We start from the raw sequence: 22,959 nt of genomic DNA on the forward strand, positions 1-22,959 counted from the left end.
TCTTTCTCGTAATTAATTATTAACCCTTTGCACCTTTTTAACTTGCTATGTATTGTGGGCTCTCTCTTCACTTTTATTTCAATCGCCGTATTCTTTTCTATCGTCGGTTGTGCTCTATTTTTTAATGTTCATAGTTCATGTGTGCCACACGGCATACCCCACTAGCATAAAACGCCTAAACATTCTCGAGTACACGATCAAGGAGCCGATGGTTGTTTGTGTCTAATAAAATTTATTTTCTTTCTAGCAAGTTTCAGCACGGCTTGATCTATCTGCATCGCAGCAGCAGAATAACACTCACACAGTTAAGGGTATACATTCACACTGTCCCCATATACATGCAGTAAGTTATTGTGCCTGATTTTTTGTATGCTTGAACTAGAAAGTATCAACCGAACACGAGATGTCTAGGTCTCAGGAGCAACAAAGTCAAAATGCTTGTTTTTGTTGTTGTGAACTGTTTTTTTGTACCGGAAAGAAAAAAACCCTTGTTGCTCCCAAGGCCAAGGATCATAAAAAAAATTGAAAACAGATGGATGCATACATACAATTGTTTTCTTCTTCCTAGATCTAGCACTTCATGAAGCATTTGTTTCAGGGTAGCTTCATCTTGCATTTCGTAAGCATATTGTTCACCAAAGACATCATCTTCGCGTTGTCCTCCTTCAAGCGCCATCACTCTAGCAGAGATATTAGCAAATGACTCTGGATCATGCCACCTCCCAAAAGATCAGCCACTGGCCTGAATACACATGCTGAACATAGGCAAAAGTGACTCAAATTTATTTGATATTTCGAGCCATGGATTTCCCAAATTGACATTCCTAATAGGATGCCATGTAACCCTAATACCTCCTAGAAGATCTCCTCGTGCTGCGGGAGAACACTGATGGTTCTAGTGATTGTTGCATGCCAGCAACGACCACGTCGATCCGTTCCATAATTTGAATTATTCAAAATTATCATCCCAAATCCACACCCAACACTGTAATTTTGAACCTTTCAATTTTCTCGAATTTTTTCAATGACTCAATTTTCTCAAACATTTGTTCTTTTGTTAATATTGGCGGGCGCAGCAATGCGCGCCTCCATGTTCTAGTATAATTAGAGAGGAGATGGCATTTGAACCTGGTCCCCGGATCCTTTGCTTGGCACACCACCGCCGTCGCCGCCACTTGCCTTCCACGGTTCTGCCCTTCACCCTCGCCTTGGTTTGGCTGGCATTCTTGGGAATGAAACGTCAAACGTCGCATTGGTAAGTGCACAAAATGGTGAAATATGGCATGTGGCGTTGTAGGTTACCTTTTTTTAGCACCATTGTAGGTTACTACCTCCGTCTTGATTTATTGGTCCATTTTCTATTTTGTGTCAAATTTTGACCATTGGCTTAATTAGCAAAATATTAATGCATGTCACAAAAAATTATATCGTTGGGTTAATATTTGATAATATTATTTTTGCTGTGTATAACTTATATTTTATTGGTTATAATATGATCAAAACATGACCCTATATACGAGCGGACTAATAAATCGGGACGGTGGTAGTACTAGGTTATGTTGGGCTCTGGGCAATGGAAGATTCATTCTTAAAACATTGGCATGCAATAAAACCGGTTGCCGTGACAGAAAACAATTAGTTCTAGGGCATGTTCACTTACTTCTATTGTGGTTGTCAGTTCTCAATTGACGCATTGCATTGTTTCTTTTCATATTGTTATGGGTTATAATCTGGAATTCAATGAAGAAGATAAAATAGAGAAATGCTTTAATATCGCGAAGAATCATAAGGGGTGACATGGATGGCTAAGAGTCCATGTTGACTCACGTTGACTATATTATATGAGACAATTGGAACACATATGAGTAATATTTTAGAAAACAAATCCAAAAAAGCGATTGATTACTTCGAGAGCCTCAAATCATGAATGATTCGAAGAACGTTATTCGTGACGACCCAACGTCTCTCGGTGCTTTCGTGACCTCCTTGGCCAATGCCAACCTCCCGCTTCGTGTCTCCCATTTATCACACATCTACAGCGTTGCCTTCTTCTTGACATCTCCCTTCACTACACTCCATCAGCAGCCTCGCCTTCTTCTCCACCTCCTCGACCTTCACAAGCTCCTCGTTGTACCCCTCGATCACCACTCTGACTTGCATATGTCCAACCGGGTAGGCCGAAGGATGAATGTAATTTTATAATCAGATCCTCAAAGAATTTGGTGAATGCCATCAACATCAATCCGCTGACAGCCACCGCTGGAGCAGCCATCTCCTTCGCCAATGCTATCCTTCCCCTGAGCTTCTCCCCTTCATATAAATCTGTCATCAACTTCTTCTCATCTCCTATGTCATCGCAAGCTCCTCGTCTTACTCCTCCATCACCAGTATGACCTTCATATCGTCCACCATGAACATAATTCTGTAATAAACTTTATATAAAATTTTAATTTCTATTTGAGGGGAAATGATCAATGCACACCACATCAGCCTAGTAATTTTCCTCCTAGGCATGCATTATATATCCTTCTTTATTCTCACCCTACGTGAAGAGTAAGCATCGTCTTTCTTCACGAAAATTGGCGATTAAATGATGCATGTTAATGTGATTAGATACTAAAATTGACAATTGAATCTATAATTACCTACTAATAAAGAAAATAGGTATTCTTGGTCCGTCATGCTATTTTGCAAAAGCCCCCTGATGTTTCTCATAATCAACCTGCAATCCACTTTTAAATCTCATTCTCGCTTTGTGGAAAACCCCATCATATTTTTCATAATTAACCTGTAGGCCAATTTTATGTCATATTTTTGTTTTTGCAGGAAACCACCTGATAATTCAGTTAATCAACCCCGCAGTGCATATCAAATGCTTTTTAAAAATATGCATATCTTTTAAACCCTAGCTCCAAATTTAACATGTTATATAGTATAGTTTAATTAGAAAATTGTGTAGAATCTAAATACTATGTTGTTTAGAAATGTTATTTAGAGTGCAATCTTAATCAATAGCGTATGATCCTACTTTCTTTTGTACCAGTGCCTATCCAGATTATCCAGATTGGAAATGAACACCTCAGAAAAACCAGGATTGGAGACAAAGAAACCATCCATAACCACGCATGCACGCCTCGCCAAAACCTCACATGAAAAAAAGTAGATTTCTCATCTTATACCAAGAGAGAGACACCTTAGGATTGACAGCATTCAAACGTGTTGTGATTGTGTGAGCACTGAGGCGACGATTGAAGAGGGTGAGAAAGAGGATAAGTGGCAAACACAAATGGGATGCCATGTGTTGAAAGAAAGGACATGAAACTATTAGGGTCTTGACTCGGAATTATTGGGTTAGGGGAATGTGATAATTTTTTCTTCCGTTGCAACGCACGAGCACTTTTGTTAGTCAATACTTATTGATCTATCAAAGAAAACATGTTTTTAGCTGATACTCCCTCCGTTCCAAATTACTCGTCGTGGTTTTAGTTCAACCACGACGAGTAATTTGGAACGGAGGGAGTACAAAGAAAAGGTGGGCCAGAGGCGGTTCTCAAGGAAATCAGTGGAAGAATGAGAAAATAAAAAAACGGAGAGGGTGGGGGTGTGGAGGTAAGACGAAAAAAGGGCTAACCACACAACCCTATGTATTTTTTGTGTAGAAGAAAATATATACATACATTTAACTACACAATTTTGAATTGATAACTTAAATTTTTTTTTGAAATTGACTACATGCGTTATTTTTGCGCGAAACCGTCACGGCCATAATTCATACCCCGATGGTATTGTGTATTAATCCAAGAAACAACATCAAACTTACATGAGCATCTAAAACACATCTACGCAACATAAACATTCTACAAACCATTATAACTTTGTGACTCAATTTTTTCAGAACCTAGAGGCAAATTATATCTAAATCGATAGGGCTAGCAGTATGATTTAATCTTGATTACATGACTTTTTTTATACCAAAGTACATTAGATCAACACAAATATGTAATCCGGAAGCCTGGATCGATGTTGACGAAGGAACTATACAGCGAGAACATCTTGTGGATGTCAGCTGGCTCCTACACCGGTACATGCAGTACTTCCATTGGCTTCAGTTCCAAGAGAAGTATGATCGAGCTAATCATGTCCCATGCTTAAGGTACTACTGTAGACGTAAGAAAGCAGGAGTAGTATAGTCTTTCTACTTTACGATTGGGAAAGCCATTATAGTATCTCCCATGCTTCCATGGAGACGCCAAATGTCCTTGGTTTGGCAAAGATGCGTGTCAGTTGGACGCATGAATTGCCTTGGGGAGAACTGCCATCGCCACCTTGGGAGCAGGAAGGGCACAACACTCTGGCACCACCATGCCCACCACCACCTGACCTCCACCGTCTTGTTCAACCATGGCAGCCACGGCGCATTCGTGTATGATGTCCAGCAGCACCGTCTCCAGGTCCTTGAAGTCGGCCCACCCGCGCACGTCTGCGCGGACGGCCCGCCGGTCTCCGGCGATGAGGTCCCACACGGGGTAGCCCTTCCTGGGCATCATATAGTCTCGCTCGGCCAGCTTTAGGGTAGGGCAGTAGTCGCCCCTGCCGTCGCCGAGGTACACCACTCTACTCGGCCTCCTCATCCCCGCTGCCGCCGCCACCGACAGTTCTTGCAGCATCTCCTCCATCACCTTGCCCTGAATTTTTGCCACGACAAAATGAATGGAATATTTCATTTCAGGCAAAAAAAAAGAGCGAAATCTACGTAGCAACGAAGTGTCTGGTGCGTCACCTTGCACATGTTGGGAGGGCAGGTGGCGAGGGCGCAGCCGTGGCTGCTACAAGAGCCGTGACGGAAGTCGTGGTGCGGGGTGATTCTGAGGCGGCCGCCGGCGTCGACGCTGGCCGGGTTGGTGCTGATCTCCGAGAAGTAGCCGGCCAGACCGTGGTGCGCAAGGACGGTGTCGATGAAAAATGCGTTGGCGTCGCTGAGGATCCGCAGCTCGCAGCCGAGAGCATGCGCGGTCTTGATGGCCGCCACGACGTGACGGGACAGAGGCGCCGTCCTGATGCTTCCCGCGATCTCGTCCATCGATTTGCCTTGAGAGTGCAACTCGCCCATCATGGCGTCCTTTTAAAAAAGAACGCAACAATTCCATGCATAAAATATCGCGACCTTTCTGCGTTACGTGCGCGCGCACTCCACGAAATTTTAAACAATTTAGAGTGAAATGCGCACTGCAGCAGCTGCTGAGATTTGGTTTGCAAAAGGGTCATAAAGTGATATCTAAGACCAGAGCAATCATTGGAACGATTACCAGGTGCATTAGCGACACAAAAAAGGCATCACGTACGATGCGAAGAAACAGAGGCTTACGATGGCCGAGTTCCATGGGAGGTGGAGCAGGAGCTCGTCAAACCGCTGGCTGGCGCCCAGGGCGTCGACGACCCAGTTGTCGCTGTCGCAGTCGATGATGGTCTTGTCGAAGTCGAAGACGACCACCACGCCTGCGTCATTGCTGGCGGCCATTGTTGCACCTCGGAGATATCTAATTGAACCAGAGGAGCTGAGTATGTACGTATGGAGAGAGCAATATGAATATGATGGTGTGCTCGGATCGAGCGCCACGGCCGACGTATTTATAGCGGCCGGCGGGCGACCTTGGTAGGCCATGAATCGAAATGGCGAACGGAAACTATTGCTAATAGAATATTGATTAATAGGCACGGCAGCGTCGTAATGCGTCGTGATGCAGTCCGCATTTCTGCGAGATCTGGCTTCCCCCTCCCCCCCCCCTTTCCACTCCCGCGGGTGGGTTAAATTTGGGAGGCGCACCAGCTAATGGAGGCCGGATTTGATTACTAATTGCCAGGATTGTTCTTGGGAATATTCCGGGAGCGGGCGACAGAGGGTATGTGTTTTCCTTCACTTTTCCACCACCGTTGCTTTCAAAGAAAAGAAACTTTATATTCTAAAAACTAAAAAAGAAGAACTTTTCAGCCACCGATTTTCAGGCAGTTATAATGGCTCCTGCGTGGCGCACTTGCCTTTTCATGGTTTCCTGGGAGAGGAAGAGAGATGTTGCTTGAGGTGGAGAGAGTAGTTGGCCTGTCAACAAATTGGTGCAAGAACAAGTGCAAGTTTTTTTTTTTCAGGTGAAGAACAAGTGCAAGTTAACCTCGGTCGTATAAGGGATCTGACACCCCTGAAGAGGTACAGTCCCATTGTAGGGGATAGAAGTGGCCTGGATTTGAGGTAGCACTATGAGTAGATAAACAAAGATGACGAATGGACTAGCCATGGTCATAATTGTTAGCAAAAAAGGGGGAAAGAGAGCTCAATGGGCTAGTAGAATGGTGGGAAGTTGTGTCTCCATGTGTTTTGTGAGAGAATAAGAGGGTAGAGGTGTCGTATCTTACATCTTACATTCTTAAGAAGGTGATCTCCCACTACAACCAATTCTCTCAACATGCACAATGTCCACATCAGCATCATGCCACGTGAGGCTTTAATTTGCAAAAGAGCAACCAATTGTTCTGATTCCCACTACGGCCACAGTGGTGTAACGTCATCTGACGAACCATCTTCGTGCACTGCGCCCAAATGTTTGCGATGACATACCCATTACGACCACTACGCCCACATGTTTTATGCAGCAAACCTCACGGATTTTACACTCACCGGTAGGGTTGACTAAAAAAGGCAGTGCATATGTACGTACACGCTGCATCTCGGCAACCTGTCCCATCACGCTGCAACCTGGCCATTGTTTGGACTTGGGCTGCCTGGCTCAATAGTTGGCACGTGATCTTTATCTGGCTCGGTCGTCGGCTATGGTGTTAGCCCATGTAATTACATTAGGTTGTTCAGGCTTCATCCTCTCAGCTGTAAGTCGTATCGTCGTCGCTCTCTCTACCCCTCGCCGCCGCCATTCGCCATGAAAGAAATGGCAACCACCAACGCAGATGAAGAGACGCCATTTATTGCCCGCGGTGCAGCGTTCTTCTGGTGTACAAGATGGCCCTCCCCCATCCTCCACGATCCATTTATAGGAGATGACGAAGCCGCTCCCTCGACTTCTGATCCCAACTCCTCCACCTCCTTTCCTTTCCTTCTCTGACGAGTACGGACTCCTTCGGCCTGGCCACGACATCGTCGTTGACCTGTGCGTCGCTAATCGCAAGATTGATCACCACACCTATGAATCGAAGTTGTTCATGGCTTTTATCTCCTCCGTGGATACAATCGACCCATCCTCAGGTTTTTCCTTGATTTTTTATTTTATTTATATCCCTATTATAATGTCAAATATTATCCCATCTATGAAAGTGTTTGTTTGTCTTCCTACCATGTATGCCTATTCTTTTTATATTTTTTAGGGTGAGGATTGGGCCTGAATGACATATCTACTTGTGCTTAATACTACTGACGTAAACACATGAGCTAATCTTCATTATAATTACAGATTGCTTCTCGAGAGAACAAACACAAAATCTCATGCATGTGTCAAAGGAGAATTACAGAAATAGCAGGAAAGGGAATTCCCACAATCACAGGAAATTGGTTTGTTTCTTAACCACATTCTGTATTAAGACGCTTAATTCCGTGCAAATATGGTTGTTTCTTCATAGGTTAGTACAGTATGGTCTAATCAATTGAGGCAAATCTTTGTAAGTTGATGATGAAGCGTCTCAACCCTCAACAGAGAGGGCCGCATGATCTTATATTGATAGTGAGAGGTTTCCCTCGAGGTATTACAGGAGTCGGTTGAGGAGACCAGAAAGATTATAAGAGGGAATCCAGATAGATGAGAGAGAGAGAGAGAGAGAGAGATAAAAGGAGAGTCCCTCTACAACTAATCTATCCTATACGTGAACCTCACGCCTGGAGATGACCAGAATAGCGATCGCTACAACCAGGGTCTACAAGACCATTACATAATCATGTTTAACACCTTCCCTTAATCTAAACTTCTAAACTTTGCAAGTTTAGATTACGTTTGAATTTTTCAAATGGTCTTGTGGATAAAGCTTTTGTAAAGCCATCGGCAACTTGATCTTTGGAGGAGACAAACCGAATCTCCAACTCTTTGCAAGCAACTCTTTCCCACACAAAATGATAGTCAATCCCAATGTGCTTAGTTCTTGCATGAAAAAAAGGATTAGCAGAAAGATATGTAGCACCAAGATTGTCACACCAAAGACACGAAGTTTGTGTGGGAAAAATACCAAGCTCCTTGAACATAGACTTAACCCATATGATTTCTGCTGTTGCATTTGCCAAAGCCTTATATTCCGCCTCAGTACTTGATCTTGACATTGTTGCCTGTTTCTTTGCACACCATGAGATCAGGTTGGGTCCAAAGAAAACTGCAAAACCACCTGTTGATCTCCTATCATCCAAGCATCCAGCCCAGTCAGAATCAGAAAAGGCACTAACAAGAGTGGAAGATGACTTGTTGAACATGAGGCCAACACCTAAAGTATGTTTCACATATCTGAGGATGCGTTTAGCAGCAGTCAAATGGGCTGTAGTGGGTGCATGAAGAAACTGACACACTTTATTTACTGCAAAGGAGATATCATGTCTGGTAAGCGTCAAGTACTGAAGAGCACCTACCAAGCTTCTGTACTTGGTTCCATCCTCTTGATTCAAGAGAGTACCCTCTGTGAGAGACAATTTTTCATAACTGGAGAGTGGTGTTGGATATGGTTTACAGCCTTGCAACCCTGCCTTGCTCAAAAGATCAGTTGCATATTTTTCTTGAGACAGATGAAGACCACCTTCTGGAGTTCGTTTGACCTCAATGCCAAGAAAGAAATGCAAGTCCCCAAGATTTGGAGGGAAGAAAACCAAGAGTTTGCAACTTCATGCTCAAGAGAGAGTACCATGCTTGTGGGGCCTGCTTCACTCCATAAAGAGATTTATCAAGTCTGCAGATATGAGAGGGCTTGCCAAGATGCACAAAGCTAGGAGGTTGCTTCATATACACTTCCTCTTCCAGAACACCGTGAAGAAACGCATTCTACACATCTAGTTGGCGAAGACTCCATCCTCTGGACACCGCAATAGAGAGAACAAGACGAATGGTGGCAGCTTTAACAACAGGACTAAATGTATCCTCATAATCTAGTCCATACCTCTGCTTAAATCCTTTAGCAACAAGCCGTGCTTTATAGCGATCAATGGTACCATCTGACTTTCTCTTGATACGGAACACCCATTTGCAGTCAATCACATTTTTACCTAGATGAGGAGGAACAAGATGCCACGTATGATTTTTCTGAAGAGCATGAAACTCATCATCCATAGCTTGCTTCCAGTTAGGATCCGCAAGAGCATCATGAATAGTGCGCGGTTCACCTGGTGAAACAGTAGAAACAACAAGACCATACTTGGTTTTATAATTAACTGGTTGGAGTTTGCCTGATTGAAGACGTGTTCTGGGTGGTGATGGCGCAAGCACAGAAGATCCAGGAGCTGCTGAATCCTGCTGGACAGAGGAGCTGCTGGATCCCAAGACAGCAGCATCAGACGATGGCAGCAGATCGTCTGTGGCGGGCGTGGCGTGAAGTGGCGAAGGACTGGCCGAACCAGGCGCAGACAATCCAGGTGAGGGAATCAGATCCGGCGCAGATCCCACATCAGGCCCACCTGGCATAGTGGCCGCGGGCTGTGACGCCCATCGGACGTAGACATGCGGGTCAGTCCCAAACCGCGCAGATGGAACCCCAGGCGTCGGTTGGATGGAGACGCACGAGGGGTCCGGCTCAATGGTGGGGTCCGGCTCAGTGGTGGACTGCCTCGTGGCGGACGGAGAGAGGCGCAGAGCCGGGGACGTGGGACTGACGCGGTCCACCTGACGCGCCAGCGATCCTGAGGCGGATGCGGTCGGGCCTGACGCACTCAGGAGCGCCGATCCCGAGGAGGATCTCGCCAGGTCAACGGCAGGTGCCACAAAATCCCCCTGAGTAGCATTTTCGCCAGAAATTGCACCATTAAACGTATTATTTTCTGCAGTGGTGTTTCCTGTATCATCAAACAGAGGTGAGGCAGTAGGAGGAACATTAGTCAATAAAAGGTCATCATTATTATCGGTACCCACACGATCAACGCCGGAGAGATGGGAAGGAAAAAGAAGAATTTCTTTCCGCAGGAGAGCACCGGCATTAGGATGAAGCTTGGCAAAAGGAAATTCTGTTTCATCGAACACAACATCACGGGAAATATAAACACGACCAGAAGAAACATCAAGACACTTGACACCCTTGTGGTGAGCACTGTATCCAAGAAAGACACATTGCTTAGAGCGAAACATGAGCTTACGATGATTGTAGGGACAGAGATTGGGCCAACAGGCACAACCAAAGACTCGAAGAGTGGTGTAATCTGGTGTGACATGCAACAGACGTTCAATGGGAGTTTCATTGGAAATAGTGCAACTAGGCCACATGTTGATAAGATGTACAGCAGTGAGAAAAGCTTCATCCCAGAATTTGAGAGGCATAGAGGCTGAGGCTAAAAGAGCTAAGCCAACTTCAACGATGTGTCTGTGCTTACATTCAGCTGACCCATTTTGCTGATGTGCATGGGGGCATGAGACATGACGAGAGATACCTATATTTTGAAAAAAAGAGTTAAGTTTCTCATACTCACCACCCCAGTCTGACTGTACGGCAATGATTTTGCTATCGAACTTTCGTTCAACAAGAGCTTGGAAGTTGTGAAAGACTTGAAACACGTCAGAACGTTTTTTAAGAAGGTATATCCAAGTATACTTAAGTCGTCGATAAAACTCACATAATAAGAGTGTCTACCAACAGAAGTGGGTGCAGGACCCCAGACATCAGAAAAAATAAGTTGCAATGGCTTGGTAGACACTCTAGTAGAAACAGGATAAGGTAACTGATGACTTTTTGCTTTTTGACATGAATCACAAATTGTTTCTGAGTTTCTCTCCCCAACAACTGGGAGTTTATTCCTACTAAGAATTTGATGAACAGTAGTAAACGAAGGATGACCTAGACGACTGTGCCACCTTTCAGCAGAGAGCTTGATGGCACCATACATTTTTTTATTATATTGGCAATACTGAGGGAGCAATGCATAGAGTCCTTCCACACAGACACCTTTATGAAGAATTCTCTTCGTGACCTGATCCTTGATCAAAAAGAAGAATGGGTGAAACTCAAGAAAGCCATTGTTATCAAGGGCAATTCTATGAACAGATAGTAGAGTTTTGGAAGCACTAGGAACATGAAGAAACTCATTTATCTCAAGGTTTTTGTGTGGGGTTGTGATAAGTGATTGACCAATATGACTAATTTCCATACCTGCACCATTTGCGGCGGTGTAAACTTGATCATGGCCACGATACTTGTCATGCATGGTTAGCTTTTCCAATTCTCCGGTGATGTGGTTGGTTGCACCTGTGTCCATGTACCAGTTGGTATCGACGCCGTATGATGTATCTGCAGCACCTGCAACTTTCTTTTTCTGGGAATTATCATCAGCATAGCGCCAATCACAATCTTTGGCAATATGATTTGTGTTCTTACAGATTTGGCACTTTCCTTCATAGCCTTCATAACCTTGGAAATTTCGTCCCCTATTGTTGTTGGAGGAAGGACGCCGCTGATTGTTGTTGTTGCCGGGGTGATAGTAGCCGCCGCCACCACTACCTTGGTAGCCACCACCACCATTGTTCTGGTGATAGCCGCCACCATAGCCGCCACCTCCTCCATTGTTGGGGTAGCCGTCGCCACCACCAGCTCCAGGATGGCCGCCGCCGCCTTGATAGCCGCCGCCACCACCTGGGTAGCCACCACCGCCGCGTGATCCGCTGTTGCCCCCGCCTCTCTGAGATCGGTAACCGCCCCTGTTGCCTCCCTGGCGGCCCCTGGAGGCAGCGTTCACTGAAGACTTGAAGCCACCAGCGCCATTGCCATGATACATATCGAGGCGCTGATCAAAGTTCGCAACCAGAGAGAAGAGGTGGTCGACAGTAATGGGCCCGACGCGAACATCAAGGGCAGAGATGAGTGGTTGGTTTCCATGTCGAGGCCGGCAACAATGAAGGAGATCAGTTCTGGTTCCCCGATAGGCTTGCCCGCCGCCGCAAGCTCATCAGAGAGGGAACGCATGTGACCAAAGAACGCCGAGGCAGATTGCGTGCCCTTCTGCGCGTTGGTGAGGGCAGCGGGGATGTTGTTGACGTGGGAGAGGGAGACGGCCGAGAACATATTAGCCAACGCTATCCAGATCGCATGTGAGGTTTCCATGGACGCCACCTGAACAAGGACCTCTTTGGAGAGGTTTCGAAGAAGATAGGCGACGATTTGTTGGTCCTGGACAAACCAGGTGGCATAGGCAGGGTTCGAGACAACCTGATCCTTGCCGTCTTTGTCTTTGGTGGCTATGGTTTTGGGAGGCTCCTCTATGGTTTTGTCGATGTAGCCATACAAGCCGGCGCCCATTATCTGGGATCGTGCTTGAGCTCGCCAGAGGACATAGTTCGTCCTGGTGAGAGGCTCGGATGTGCTGTAGTTGAGGCCAGAGGTAGGAACGGCGGTGCAGGTGGACATGGTTGCGAGGTGGATCGACAAGGATGAGCTAGATGGGATGGAAGAGGCCTGCTCTGTATACCATGTAAGTTGATGATGAAGCGTCTCAACCCTCAACAGAGAGGGCCGCGTGATCTTATATTGATAGCGAGAGGTTTCCCTCGAGGTATTATGGGAGTCGGTTGAGGAGACCAGAAAGATTACAAGAGGGAATCCAGATAGATGAGAGAGAGAGATAAAAGGAGAGTCCCTCTACAACTAATCTATCCTATACGTGAACCTCACGCCTGGAGATGACCAGAATAGCGATCCCTACAACCAGGGTCTACAAGACCATTACATAATCATGTTTAACAATCTTTTCCTTGAAATGCATGCATGCCGGTTCGCTTCACATTTCTTTAGTTTTTTCTGTTTTGATTTCTCAGCAATTATTTATTATTTCAATCTTCTACTATTATTTATGCTTATCCTGCAGGTGTATGACCAATGGTTGGAAGCACCCAACTGAAACAACTGTGTGAAAGGTGTCACAGAGGCTTCTAATTATTGATGTGGTAGTTCAAGGATGGACTTCTATTTTGTCATAACAGCAGGTTCCTCCTACAAGTACAGAAATTTAGCATTGATATCATAATCGGATAGGCCTACTATATATTTTTTGTATTTTTTATTTGACCCGCATCTTCATGTCGACTAATAAGAAATCTTAATTTTCAGCACAAACCCATGTATATTTCCTAATTTCTGATTGTAGGATCTTGCTATCGCCGGCACGCAAAGCAACTGGGTAGGCAAAGATATATCTCAAAATGTACTAACGCAATTATATTTCTCATTTTTTATATTTTGTAGATGTGCAACAAGTTATCATGTTCTTATATATAGCAATTCAGTTTATATTGTGTTTGCTGTATTATAATTGTTTTATTTCATGTAGCCTTTCCCTGCTCGACCTACTTCTTGCAGGTTGATATTAGGACGAAGGGTGTCAAATTTTGCATGTTTTGGGCTCGGGCAAACCATCTGCCACTTTTAGCTCTTATTTTTGTGAAGCTATTCTCTCAAAATGCTGGTCACAAGTGTATATTCAGATTTGTACTATGGCATTTGTTTTTTACTCTGGCATTTATATCATCAGAGCTATATCTCATATACTACCCTGTTTTTCAAAAGCATTCTTTTTGTTTACTTTGTGTGATTTAATTACCCTTTTCTATATCAGTTGATTATTCTTTTCTTATGAATCATCTATGACGCCTTTTTGGATATGTGTAGGTCATTCGTTAGGTAAGAGCTTGGTATGTGTTTTTTTTTATCGCTCGCCCTTTTGTTCTCACTACCCTGAAGTAAATACTGTGTTGTTTTTCCTTATTCTATTATTGCAAGTCATTGATCTATGTTGTTCCACTACCCTCCTCACCGTGAGTCACAATGGAATATTCTTGAAAGCCTGTGAATGGGCTATTGATGTATGCTGCAACAGTACTTTGAGGACATTGGAATTTGAGAAGATGTATCAATGTTAAAATTTTCTGCACTGAAATGTGCCAAACTGATAAATATCTCACCCCACCATTATCTTTTTTGTTCATATCTCTATAACTCATTTCTTAATTTCCTGCCGCAACGCGCGGGTATCATCTAGTATATATATAGAGAAAGCTTGGAGTGCTAGTGCCCACCTTGGGTGACTTTCTCTTCGACTTTTAATTACTTTCGGGTTGAACAGGACTGCATATGGATGGCTCACAAGTCCACTGGCACTAGTAGAAAACAGGGCTTTGGTCCAGGCCGGGTCAGCCCATTAGTCCCGGTTCAGTCCAGAACCGGGACCAATGGGGGCATTGGTCCCGGTTCGTGAGCCCAGGGGGCCGGCCGGGCCACGTGGGCCATTGGTCCCGGTTCATCTGGACCTTTTGGTCCCGGTTGGTGGGATGAACCGGGACCAATGGGCCTCGCTCCTGGCCCACAACCATTGGTCCCGGTTCGTGCCTCAAACCGGGACTAAAGATTAGACCTTTAGTCCCGGTTTGAGGCACGAACCGGGACTAATGGGGTTGAGACCTTTAGTCCCGGTTCATGCCACGAACCGGTACTAAAGGTCCCATTTTCAAACTCTACCCCCCCCCCCCCCCCCCCCCCCCCCCCCCGCGTGGATCGCCTTTTCAGTTTTTAAAAAAATAAAAGAAAATGATGGAAATGTCAAAAAAAAATAAAAGAAAATAAGTTTCCCATGTGATATGTGGTCTAGTTGTTGGGAAAATTTGCAAATGTGAATTTTGACTTTATTTGCAAAATCTCTCTGAAATTTGTAAAAATGGGCATAACTTTTGTATACTAACTCAGATGAAAAAGTTTTTTATATGAAAAATCATCTACTCGAAAAGTTACATCCAAATTTAATTGGGGGAACCCCGTTAAACATTTTCAAAATCCTCAAAAACCTAATAGAAAAAAGTTACGGGGCTTTTAAGATCTAGAGTGAAAAAAATCGAAAAAAATTCAAACTGTGGTCAAACAATGGTCAAACTAATTATTCTAGAATATTAGTGTTACTAAATAATTATTTCTGTTATTTTAATTTTGGCCAAATCTGGTCAAACTGTGGTCAAACAATGGTCAAACTAATTATTCAAGAAATATTAGTGTTACTAAATAATTATTGTTTTTTAAAACAATAGTTTTAAAAACAAACTATGAAATGTGTCACTTCATGCTCAAGCAAAATTCATGAAGGTTAATAGGATCGACATCTTAGTATTGTCAGGAAAACAACAAGTGCAAACTTGGAGCGAGGGAGAATAGAACCCGGAAGTTAAGCGTGCTCAGACTGGGGGAGGGGGAGGATGGGTGACCGTTCGGGATATATGCCGCCGGGACAACAGGCCATTTTTCTATCAGTGTGCAAAATTCACTAGTACAGTGTGTGAAATCAATTGTACATCTACTGAATTAAATGGCACAGATCCTTCTGGAAAAACTAATGGCGTGATGTGGTACTGGGAAGTGCGCGTGAATGGACGTGCAGATCGGTGTCTCCTCCACGACTCCATCCCTCTAGGTCGTCATCTTGATGGTTGTTCTGTTCACTGTCACGAATGCATGCCCCGTCTCGATCATTCACACAATTAACAACGTACATACTGCACTCATGTCTATGTATAGTACACTCACGTAGAGGTGCATGCATGCATTCCAACCTCAGTCTGGTGGAACACGTATGCTTGCTGGACTGGTCATGATTGAGTGCGTGGCTCGTCTTCATGGTTCGAGTATTTAACCGAAAACTATCCCATTTCATGGAAATATGTCTAGAAACTACCGCTTTACAAATTTGTACCGAAAACTATCATTTTTTTATTAATATGTGACTAAAAACTATCATATCGAAAAAGTGCCTGATTCGTCTCTTCTAAATGCCTTTCTGACACGATGGGCCCACAACTCAAGTTGACCGTTTAACCGTTATTACAAATGGGGCACACACGTCAACCCTCTTCTTCCTCCTCTTTTTTTCTCTTTGGCATTTCTACAAACACCTCGTGTGCATCTGCAGTTCGCCTGAGATCCCGGAGATATATGCCGCCGGGATGTGCCCAAGCACCGCCGCCTCCGCGCAACTCAGCTGTGCGCTGGCCCGCGCCAGACGCATGCTCGAGGCCGAGGCTGGCCCTGATGCACAACCGCTCAAGGCACGGTGCGCGGCGTGCAGCCCGACCTCGGCGCTCGGCCTTTGCTGCTCGTCCGTGGCCAACAGCTCCGGCGAGGAGCAAAGCGACAGCCGGGGAGGCGGGGACGCGTTGAGCAGGGGCAACTCGCGTCGGAGGAATTCCGGGACGTCCTGCTTTGCCACGGACCCTTGCTACTGTCCGCCGCCGCCGCAACTTCTGCTGCTTCCCGCCGCTGCTTGTTGTTGAGCACGCACAGACCACACACATACATCAAGCATGCACATCACGATCACCATGAATCAAGCACGCACAGCATGGCAGCCTCGACGCGCTCCTGCCCGTGGCGGCGGCTAGAGGCGGCCGGCAACCAGCTCGCCTCGTCGCCCGCCGTGCCCACTACTGCTCGCCGCGTCCGCAGCGCGCCGCGCCCGTCGCTCGCAGCGCCCGCCGCTGCTGCTGCCGCACATCGCTGCCCACTGCATGCAGCCGTAGCTTCGCGTGTACTGTGCTGGCTTTGCATGCTAGCTTGTGTGCGTGCGCAGCCGTGCGCGTAGCCGCCGCCGCCGCCGCGAGCATGTGCGCCGTCGTGCGTGAGTGAGCGCCGGCATTGGTCGGCGGCGGAGGTGGCTTGCAGGTGCACACGAGGTATTTGTATAAATGCCAAAGAGAGGGAGAGAGGAGGAAGAAGAGGGTTGACGTGTGGGCCCTATTTGTAATAACGGTCAAAGTTAATGGTCAACCTGATTTGTGGGCCCATCCTGTCAGAAAGGTGTTTAGAAGAGGCGAATCGGGCACTTTCCCAACATGGTAGTTTTTAGTCACGGATTAGCATAAAAGTGATAGTTTTCTGTACAAATTCGTAAAGTGGTAGTTTCTGGGCATGTTTTTGATACAAATTCGTAAAGTGGTAGTTTTTGGTTAAATACTCTCATAGTTCACACACTGACATTTTATAACAAAAAAATATTGATTGCACCACAGAAAAATCAATGGAGACAGGGCATGGTGATGTTTATTTAAAAAAATGGCTGCATTGTCGAAATTAAATTCCTATGGACTAAATAATATCAAATCAAACAAACTCTGTTGATTTTTAAAAAGTTTAACTCATAAAGGTGGGAGATTGGATGTATCTCTGTTTCAAGCTATGTACAATGGTGCTTTTCTCATTGTAGAAATGTAAGACCTCTACATATTTCAATATTTAAGCTTGATCCAAGAAATACTCATTGATAAGACGCGGGTTACACGGTAGAACAAAATTAATACCACTGGATTCCAATTTTTATTAAGTGAAACCACGTTGTATTGCATAATTCATAGTACTATTTTATTGTTCTAATTGTTAATCAAAATCAAACTAAAAATATTGAGATACATGGAAGTTTCACAGTGTACGGTCGATGAAATAAACAATTCATCCGATCCCATTTTGTCAAATTGTCGTATTAACGGTCGTTCATGGCCATGAACGAATGACTCAACTGTCTTGATTGTTCACACTGAAAACACCGCATTTATCATTCAGCTGGCCTAAGTAAATGGTATGCCAGCACTAGTATTATACTATTCACTGCGATGCTAGCGATGGTCGGACTCTAGCTTTTGCATACTCACATGACGAAACATACCAGATTTTTCTTTTGTGGGAAGAAATATACCAGATTTAGATCGTCAAAACTTATCTTATATGTATGAGTTATGTTCAGCACCGACACGCTAATTCCAATTTCGTTTAACCCTCTCTTACTGGGTGAGAAAACCCAATCTGCTCCCCACATGACATTTCTTTTTCCTTCGGTGAAGCTTGCCCCAAGCTAGCTTAACCAGGAACTGTTGTTAAAGAATTAGTAAGAGCTGTTGTAATTAAACAACAACTAAGGGCGTTTGGTCTAGTGGTATGATTCTCGCTTTGGGTGCGAGAGGTCGCGAGTTCGATTCTCGCAACGCCCCATTTTTTTTCGTGCTTCGTATGTAGTCTTGTGATCACAGTTTCTCCAGAACTGAAACAAATCACATTGTATGCAATCTTTTCTTCTCCTCTTTCTCCTGAAGGTGGGACTGATGACACCTCGTTGATTTTGTTTTGCGGGTGAACCTCGTTAATTGAAAGGTTAGTTTATAGGAAAACGATTAGTAGAGGTTTTATACAAACGAGGGCCATGGCCGCGTCCCGTCACAAGGCCGGGCGGGCAAAATCGGGGAGCATGTGCAAAACCTAAAATACGGGCCCTATCTCACTACAAAAAACAAACAAACAAGCAATTATAATGTATACATATCGCGCAGAAAAAATATATAATGTGTACTCCCTCCACCCGGAAATATTTTTGTATGAAAAATGGATGTATCTAGACGTATTTTAATTATAGATATATTTATTTTATTCATTTATACTATAAGTAATTTGAGACGGAGGAAGTATAGTATAAGGTCTTACATAATAATCTACTACTACTATAAAAGTAAGAGAGGGGCAGATCCAAACAATCACATCCATCCATCATTAAAATCTAATCGCCACCCCGACCTCTCGCCCCCTCAACCTCCTCCCGCACCGTCCGCCTCACCACCCCGATCTCTCGCCTCCTCCTCCTCTCCCCGCGTCGTTCGCCTCGCCGCCCCGCAAACTCCCGCAACCGTTAGCCGGAGCCGCCGCTCGAGCTGCTCGGCGCTGGAGCCGCCCGCCCCGCCCCGCGCCCTTCGCCGCAGCGAGCCGCCGGAGCCACCCGCCTTTGTAGCCGCCGCAGGTCGCCGCTAGAGACGGATCCGCCCGCCCCGCCCCGCCGGCCTGTCCTTACGGGCAGGTCGCGGCACTCGGGAAGAGCGCGACGAAGGAGTAGGTCACGGAAATGACGGCGGCGATGATGGAGATAAGGTGACCTTCTCCAGGCTCGGCAATCGCAAGAGAACGACCTCGGCGAGGCCGGACAACATCAGATACATTATCCCTTCGTTGCTGCAGGTCACGTCGTGGCCCTTGTAATGGCGGCAGTTGCTGTATGCGCGGACCTGCACTCTTAAGGCACGCGAACCTTGTAATGGCGGGAGTTGCTGCACGGACCTGCACTCTTAAGGCCAGGAACTTCTTTCTTTCCATTGACTAGCTTAACAAAATTACTGAACTCCTTCCTCTCTTCCATGTGGAGATGATCTGCAGCTCTTTGATGGATGGCAAGGCCTTCCCATTGAGTATCTGAGTTCCCTCGAGTTTCTCTTTCTTATGGTAAAGTTCAGTTTGCAGAATGATAGATTTCAGACCTTTGCTTCACACATAGTTCTGAATTTTGTTGCACGTGCATTTCTAAACTGACAACACTGAACTTGCTACATCTGGATAATATGCAAAAACTTCAGTTTGCAGAAATGGCAGATTTCAGACCTTTGGTTAACATGATGTTTCCCCCGGTATCTGGCTCTTCTACAGAATGGAAGCCTGCGTGGAGTCGCCAAGGTGGACCAGGCCAAGGAAGCTGCATGATCTGCCGACGCACCTCAACATGTCACTCAGTGCATCTTTCTCTTGTAAGTTGTAAGGCCTCCATGGAATTGTTGGCTATATGCATGGAAATTATCTCCAATCATGTGTTGTAGTTCTGATCATCTTCCATATTTTCTTGCAAATTTACCTATTTCAACTAAGGATTAGGAATCTCTTATGAGAAATGAAAATTTTAGTTTGTGTGTATGTAGACAGGGTAGTGTGTCTGTCATAAGCAAATCTGATGGGGTTGCACAACTGGCTCTACACCAAAATATCGTGAAGCCTGCCTCGCCATGGAGGAGAATAGCATAGTGTTGTTCAATGGGATGCACAATTTTTTGTTTGATTCATCAAGTATCCTTGGTGCTAATTTACATAGCTTAGACGCATTTGCTTTTTTTCAGTGGAAGAATATAACGTAAAGGGAAGATACTAAGCTTTTGTGAAATTTTGGTTCCAATCGGTGATTTTGTTATTATAAACTGTTGTGTCGCGACTTAAATATGGCATGACGATTGAGGATGTACTTATTATTAGGAATGAATTGTTGCTATGTAGATTTACATGCTGAAGTGAAGAAATACCCTGCCACTATGGAAAGTGTGTGCTGAAACAATTGAATACATTAGTTCAGCTGCTATGGTAGCGATGGAGACATCATGCAGCGGTTATCAGTACAGTGCAGATGATCATGTGGTCATTTTGGTTTATCTTCAGTACAATGTTTAATATCGGTATGGTTACTGTAATCTCCTAAATGATCTGTTTCTTTTTTCCTTTTGTTTTTTATTCTAATGACTTACTAATATTTTATTTACATTTTATTTCCTGCAGCCAATTCAATCTCGTACCCTGTAATTTGGTTCGTCCGGGAGATACTAGCTGCAACTTTCCGACTTGTCAGTTGCACTAGCAAGTTTTGTAGCAGAGACTTCTTTGATGATACTATTGATGTTTTAAGGAAGACCTGGTCAATAGGGAGTTTGTTGTATCAAGGTGGTTCTGCATCCAGAGCACTTGCGCTTACATCTTAAACTACCATTTGGGGATCACTCTGGAAAGATCTGCACCAGGTAACTTCAATTTGTTTGCATGCCTACTAATTTTTTTAATTAGTATATTATGCAACTTACATTGGCTCTTGTTTTAGATTTTGAGTGCAGTCCAGAGCATTTTGTACGGTTTTGTTGTCTTCTTTTCAACATGCAATAGGCATCGGCTCAGGTAAATGTTTTTTGGCTTGTATGCAGAGGTAGTATTTGCAAATCAGACAAACAATTAGTTGAAAATCTAAATGACGAGAACATCCATTGACGATACATTTTTTGGCAATGACCACCGCCCTGTCACGATGTTCAGTCTCTAGGTTGTAGTGTGTGAGACGGACGAGAAATCTGAGCATGTCCACTTGTCCAGGTTTTGAGTACTGCCGTGTGTCGTTTGTGTTTGTTCAGTTGTGACCACCGCCCTGCACTTTTAGTGTGTGCAGTCTGTACTGAATTTTGGCTACAAACGCTACTATAATCTTTCGTATTTTAGAATTATTAATAACCTGACATTCTTATTCATATTTTTGGTAAATGTTTGCAACTAAAATTACCACATGAATACCTAGGTTATGGCTTGTTAAACCAATGTTCCTTTTTTAGTGGCATTTACATTACTTATAATCTTACACAGTTCATCATTCTAGATCCATTGGATAAGGTGAGCATGTTCTCCTTTAGAATTTTTTTCTGTTGTAAACCAAAATGATTGATTTTTTATAGGTATCCCTCACAGGCCACTGCAGTATCCTATTTGTTGCGCCACTACTACAAATTCATGATAGTCGCAATTCCCATCCTCCATGGATGCTCCTAGGAGGACATGGTGTCTGTGGAGGTGCAGTATGTGATTCTAACAAGGGTACATATTAAAGGTGTGAACCAAAATGATTGATTTTTTAAAGGTATCCCTCACCGGCCGCTGCAATATCATATTTGTTGCGCCACCACTACAAATTCATATAAGCAAACAGTATTGCACCCATTATTGCATCATTTAGCCATTCTTTATTTCCTCATCCAACAATGTTTCTTTGTAGTTTCATTGAATTAACAAGATAGTTTTTATAACTTATCTGTGCAGGTATATGCATAGATTGTGTCGACCACGTGTCTCCTTCATACTACTTATGTTGATGGATTAATTGGTTGAATGATACTTATCTTCTCTTCTTTTCTTTACATTTTGGTGATTACATCAAATTTGAGATGTATTTATAATGATCACATACTTGGTGTGTTTCGTTTTGCAACAACATGATTTCAGACGAATGTAAGGTTGAAGGAAGATTTTACAGATGGCAAAGGCATCATCAAGGACATGAGACAAGAGGTAAACATTCTTCTATGTGTCCCCTCTGCTATTTTAGACTATATTGTTGAAACTGAGCAACAAAAATTCAAGTTGAATTAGTGCCACCAACTTTTTTTTCGGGAAAACGCAAGAAGGGCTTGCATTTCATTGCTTTGGAAAGGAAGGGAGTCTCGGTTACAATCCTCCTAGGAGGGAATTACAGTGCCTGGGGGCACATCAGTGCACGTCCCAGGTTTGCGGCAAGATGGCACGAAGCCCTAGGGCGCCGGCTTTGGCCCAAAGGGGGGCCTCATCTTTGATCTTGGTGAGCAAGTCGGACGTCGAGGGTTGACCTCTGTTGAAGACGCAATCGTTGCAGTGCTTCCATATCATCCATGGGACGAGGAGGGTCACGGAGGTGAGGCCCTTGCGCATGGGCATTGGGGTGTCATGTCGCGCCGTGCGCCACCAATCATTGAGAGAGATCTCTCGGTCGAGCGGGCTGCAGGGGAGTCTGAGCCAGCGCAGTACGTCGTGCCAGATCTGCCTGGCGAATGGGCAGGCGAGGATGAGGTCGTGCATGGACTCGGGGGCCTGGTCGCAGAGGAGGCACCGTGCGGGGTGCTGCAGGCCTCGGCTGGCGAGGCGGTCAGCTGTCCAGCACCGGTCCAGGCGGGCGAGCCAGTGGAAGAAACGGACGCGTGGGGGCGCCCAGTTCTTCCAGGTGAGCTTCCATGCGTCGCAGCCCATGGAACCGTTGAAGGTGGCGAGGTAGGCCGATTTGGCGGAGTAGACGCCGCTTGTGTTCCACTTCCAGATGAGGCGGTCTGGCTCGCCAGAGAGGGTCGTGGCGTTGATGTCCTGCCAGAGCTGTAGGTATTGTCCGATCTCGTGTAAGCCGATCGTGCC

At 44.9% G+C, this 22,959-nt stretch overlaps 1 protein-coding gene and 1 non-coding gene across 2 annotated transcripts; one reads left to right on the forward strand and one right to left on the reverse strand.

Annotated features, from left to right (window-relative positions):
- Positions 1–4,036: 4,036 nt before the first annotated feature.
- Positions 4,037–5,582, reverse strand: LOC125523076 (inorganic pyrophosphatase 2-like). The gene is made up of 3 exons (XM_048688122.1): positions 5,366–5,582; positions 4,781–5,119; positions 4,037–4,685 (listed from the first exon to the last, which is right to left on the reverse strand). The coding sequence occupies exons 1-3, from the start codon at positions 5,516–5,518 to the stop codon at positions 4,281–4,283; spliced, it is 897 nt and encodes a 298-aa protein (XP_048544079.1). The 5' UTR covers positions 5,519–5,582; the 3' UTR covers positions 4,037–4,280.
- A 12,525-nt stretch (positions 5,583–18,107) lies between these two features.
- Positions 18,108–18,179, forward strand: TRNAP-UGG. The gene has a single exon. It is a non-coding gene; the product is annotated as a tRNA-Pro (tRNA).
- The last annotated feature ends 4,780 nt before the right edge of the window (positions 18,180–22,959 follow it).

The sequence above is a fragment of the Triticum urartu genome, chromosome 7 (assembly GCF_003073215.2).
Source record: "Triticum urartu cultivar G1812 chromosome 7, Tu2.1, whole genome shotgun sequence".
NCBI lineage: Eukaryota > Viridiplantae > Streptophyta > Magnoliopsida > Poales > Poaceae > Triticum > Triticum urartu.

Coding starts and splice junctions, on each gene's coding strand:
- LOC125523076 (XM_048688122.1), bottom strand. CDS start 5,518: ATGGCCGCCAGCAATGACGCAGGCGTGGTGGTCGTCTTCGACTTCGAC. Junction 5,120..5,365: donor TCCCATGGAACTCGGCCATC/GTAAGCCTCTGT, acceptor CTTTTTTAAAAG/GACGCCATGATGGGCGAGTT. Junction 4,686..4,780: donor GCCCTCCCAACATGTGCAAG/GTGACGCACCAG, acceptor GCAAAAATTCAG/GGCAAGGTGATGGAGGAGAT.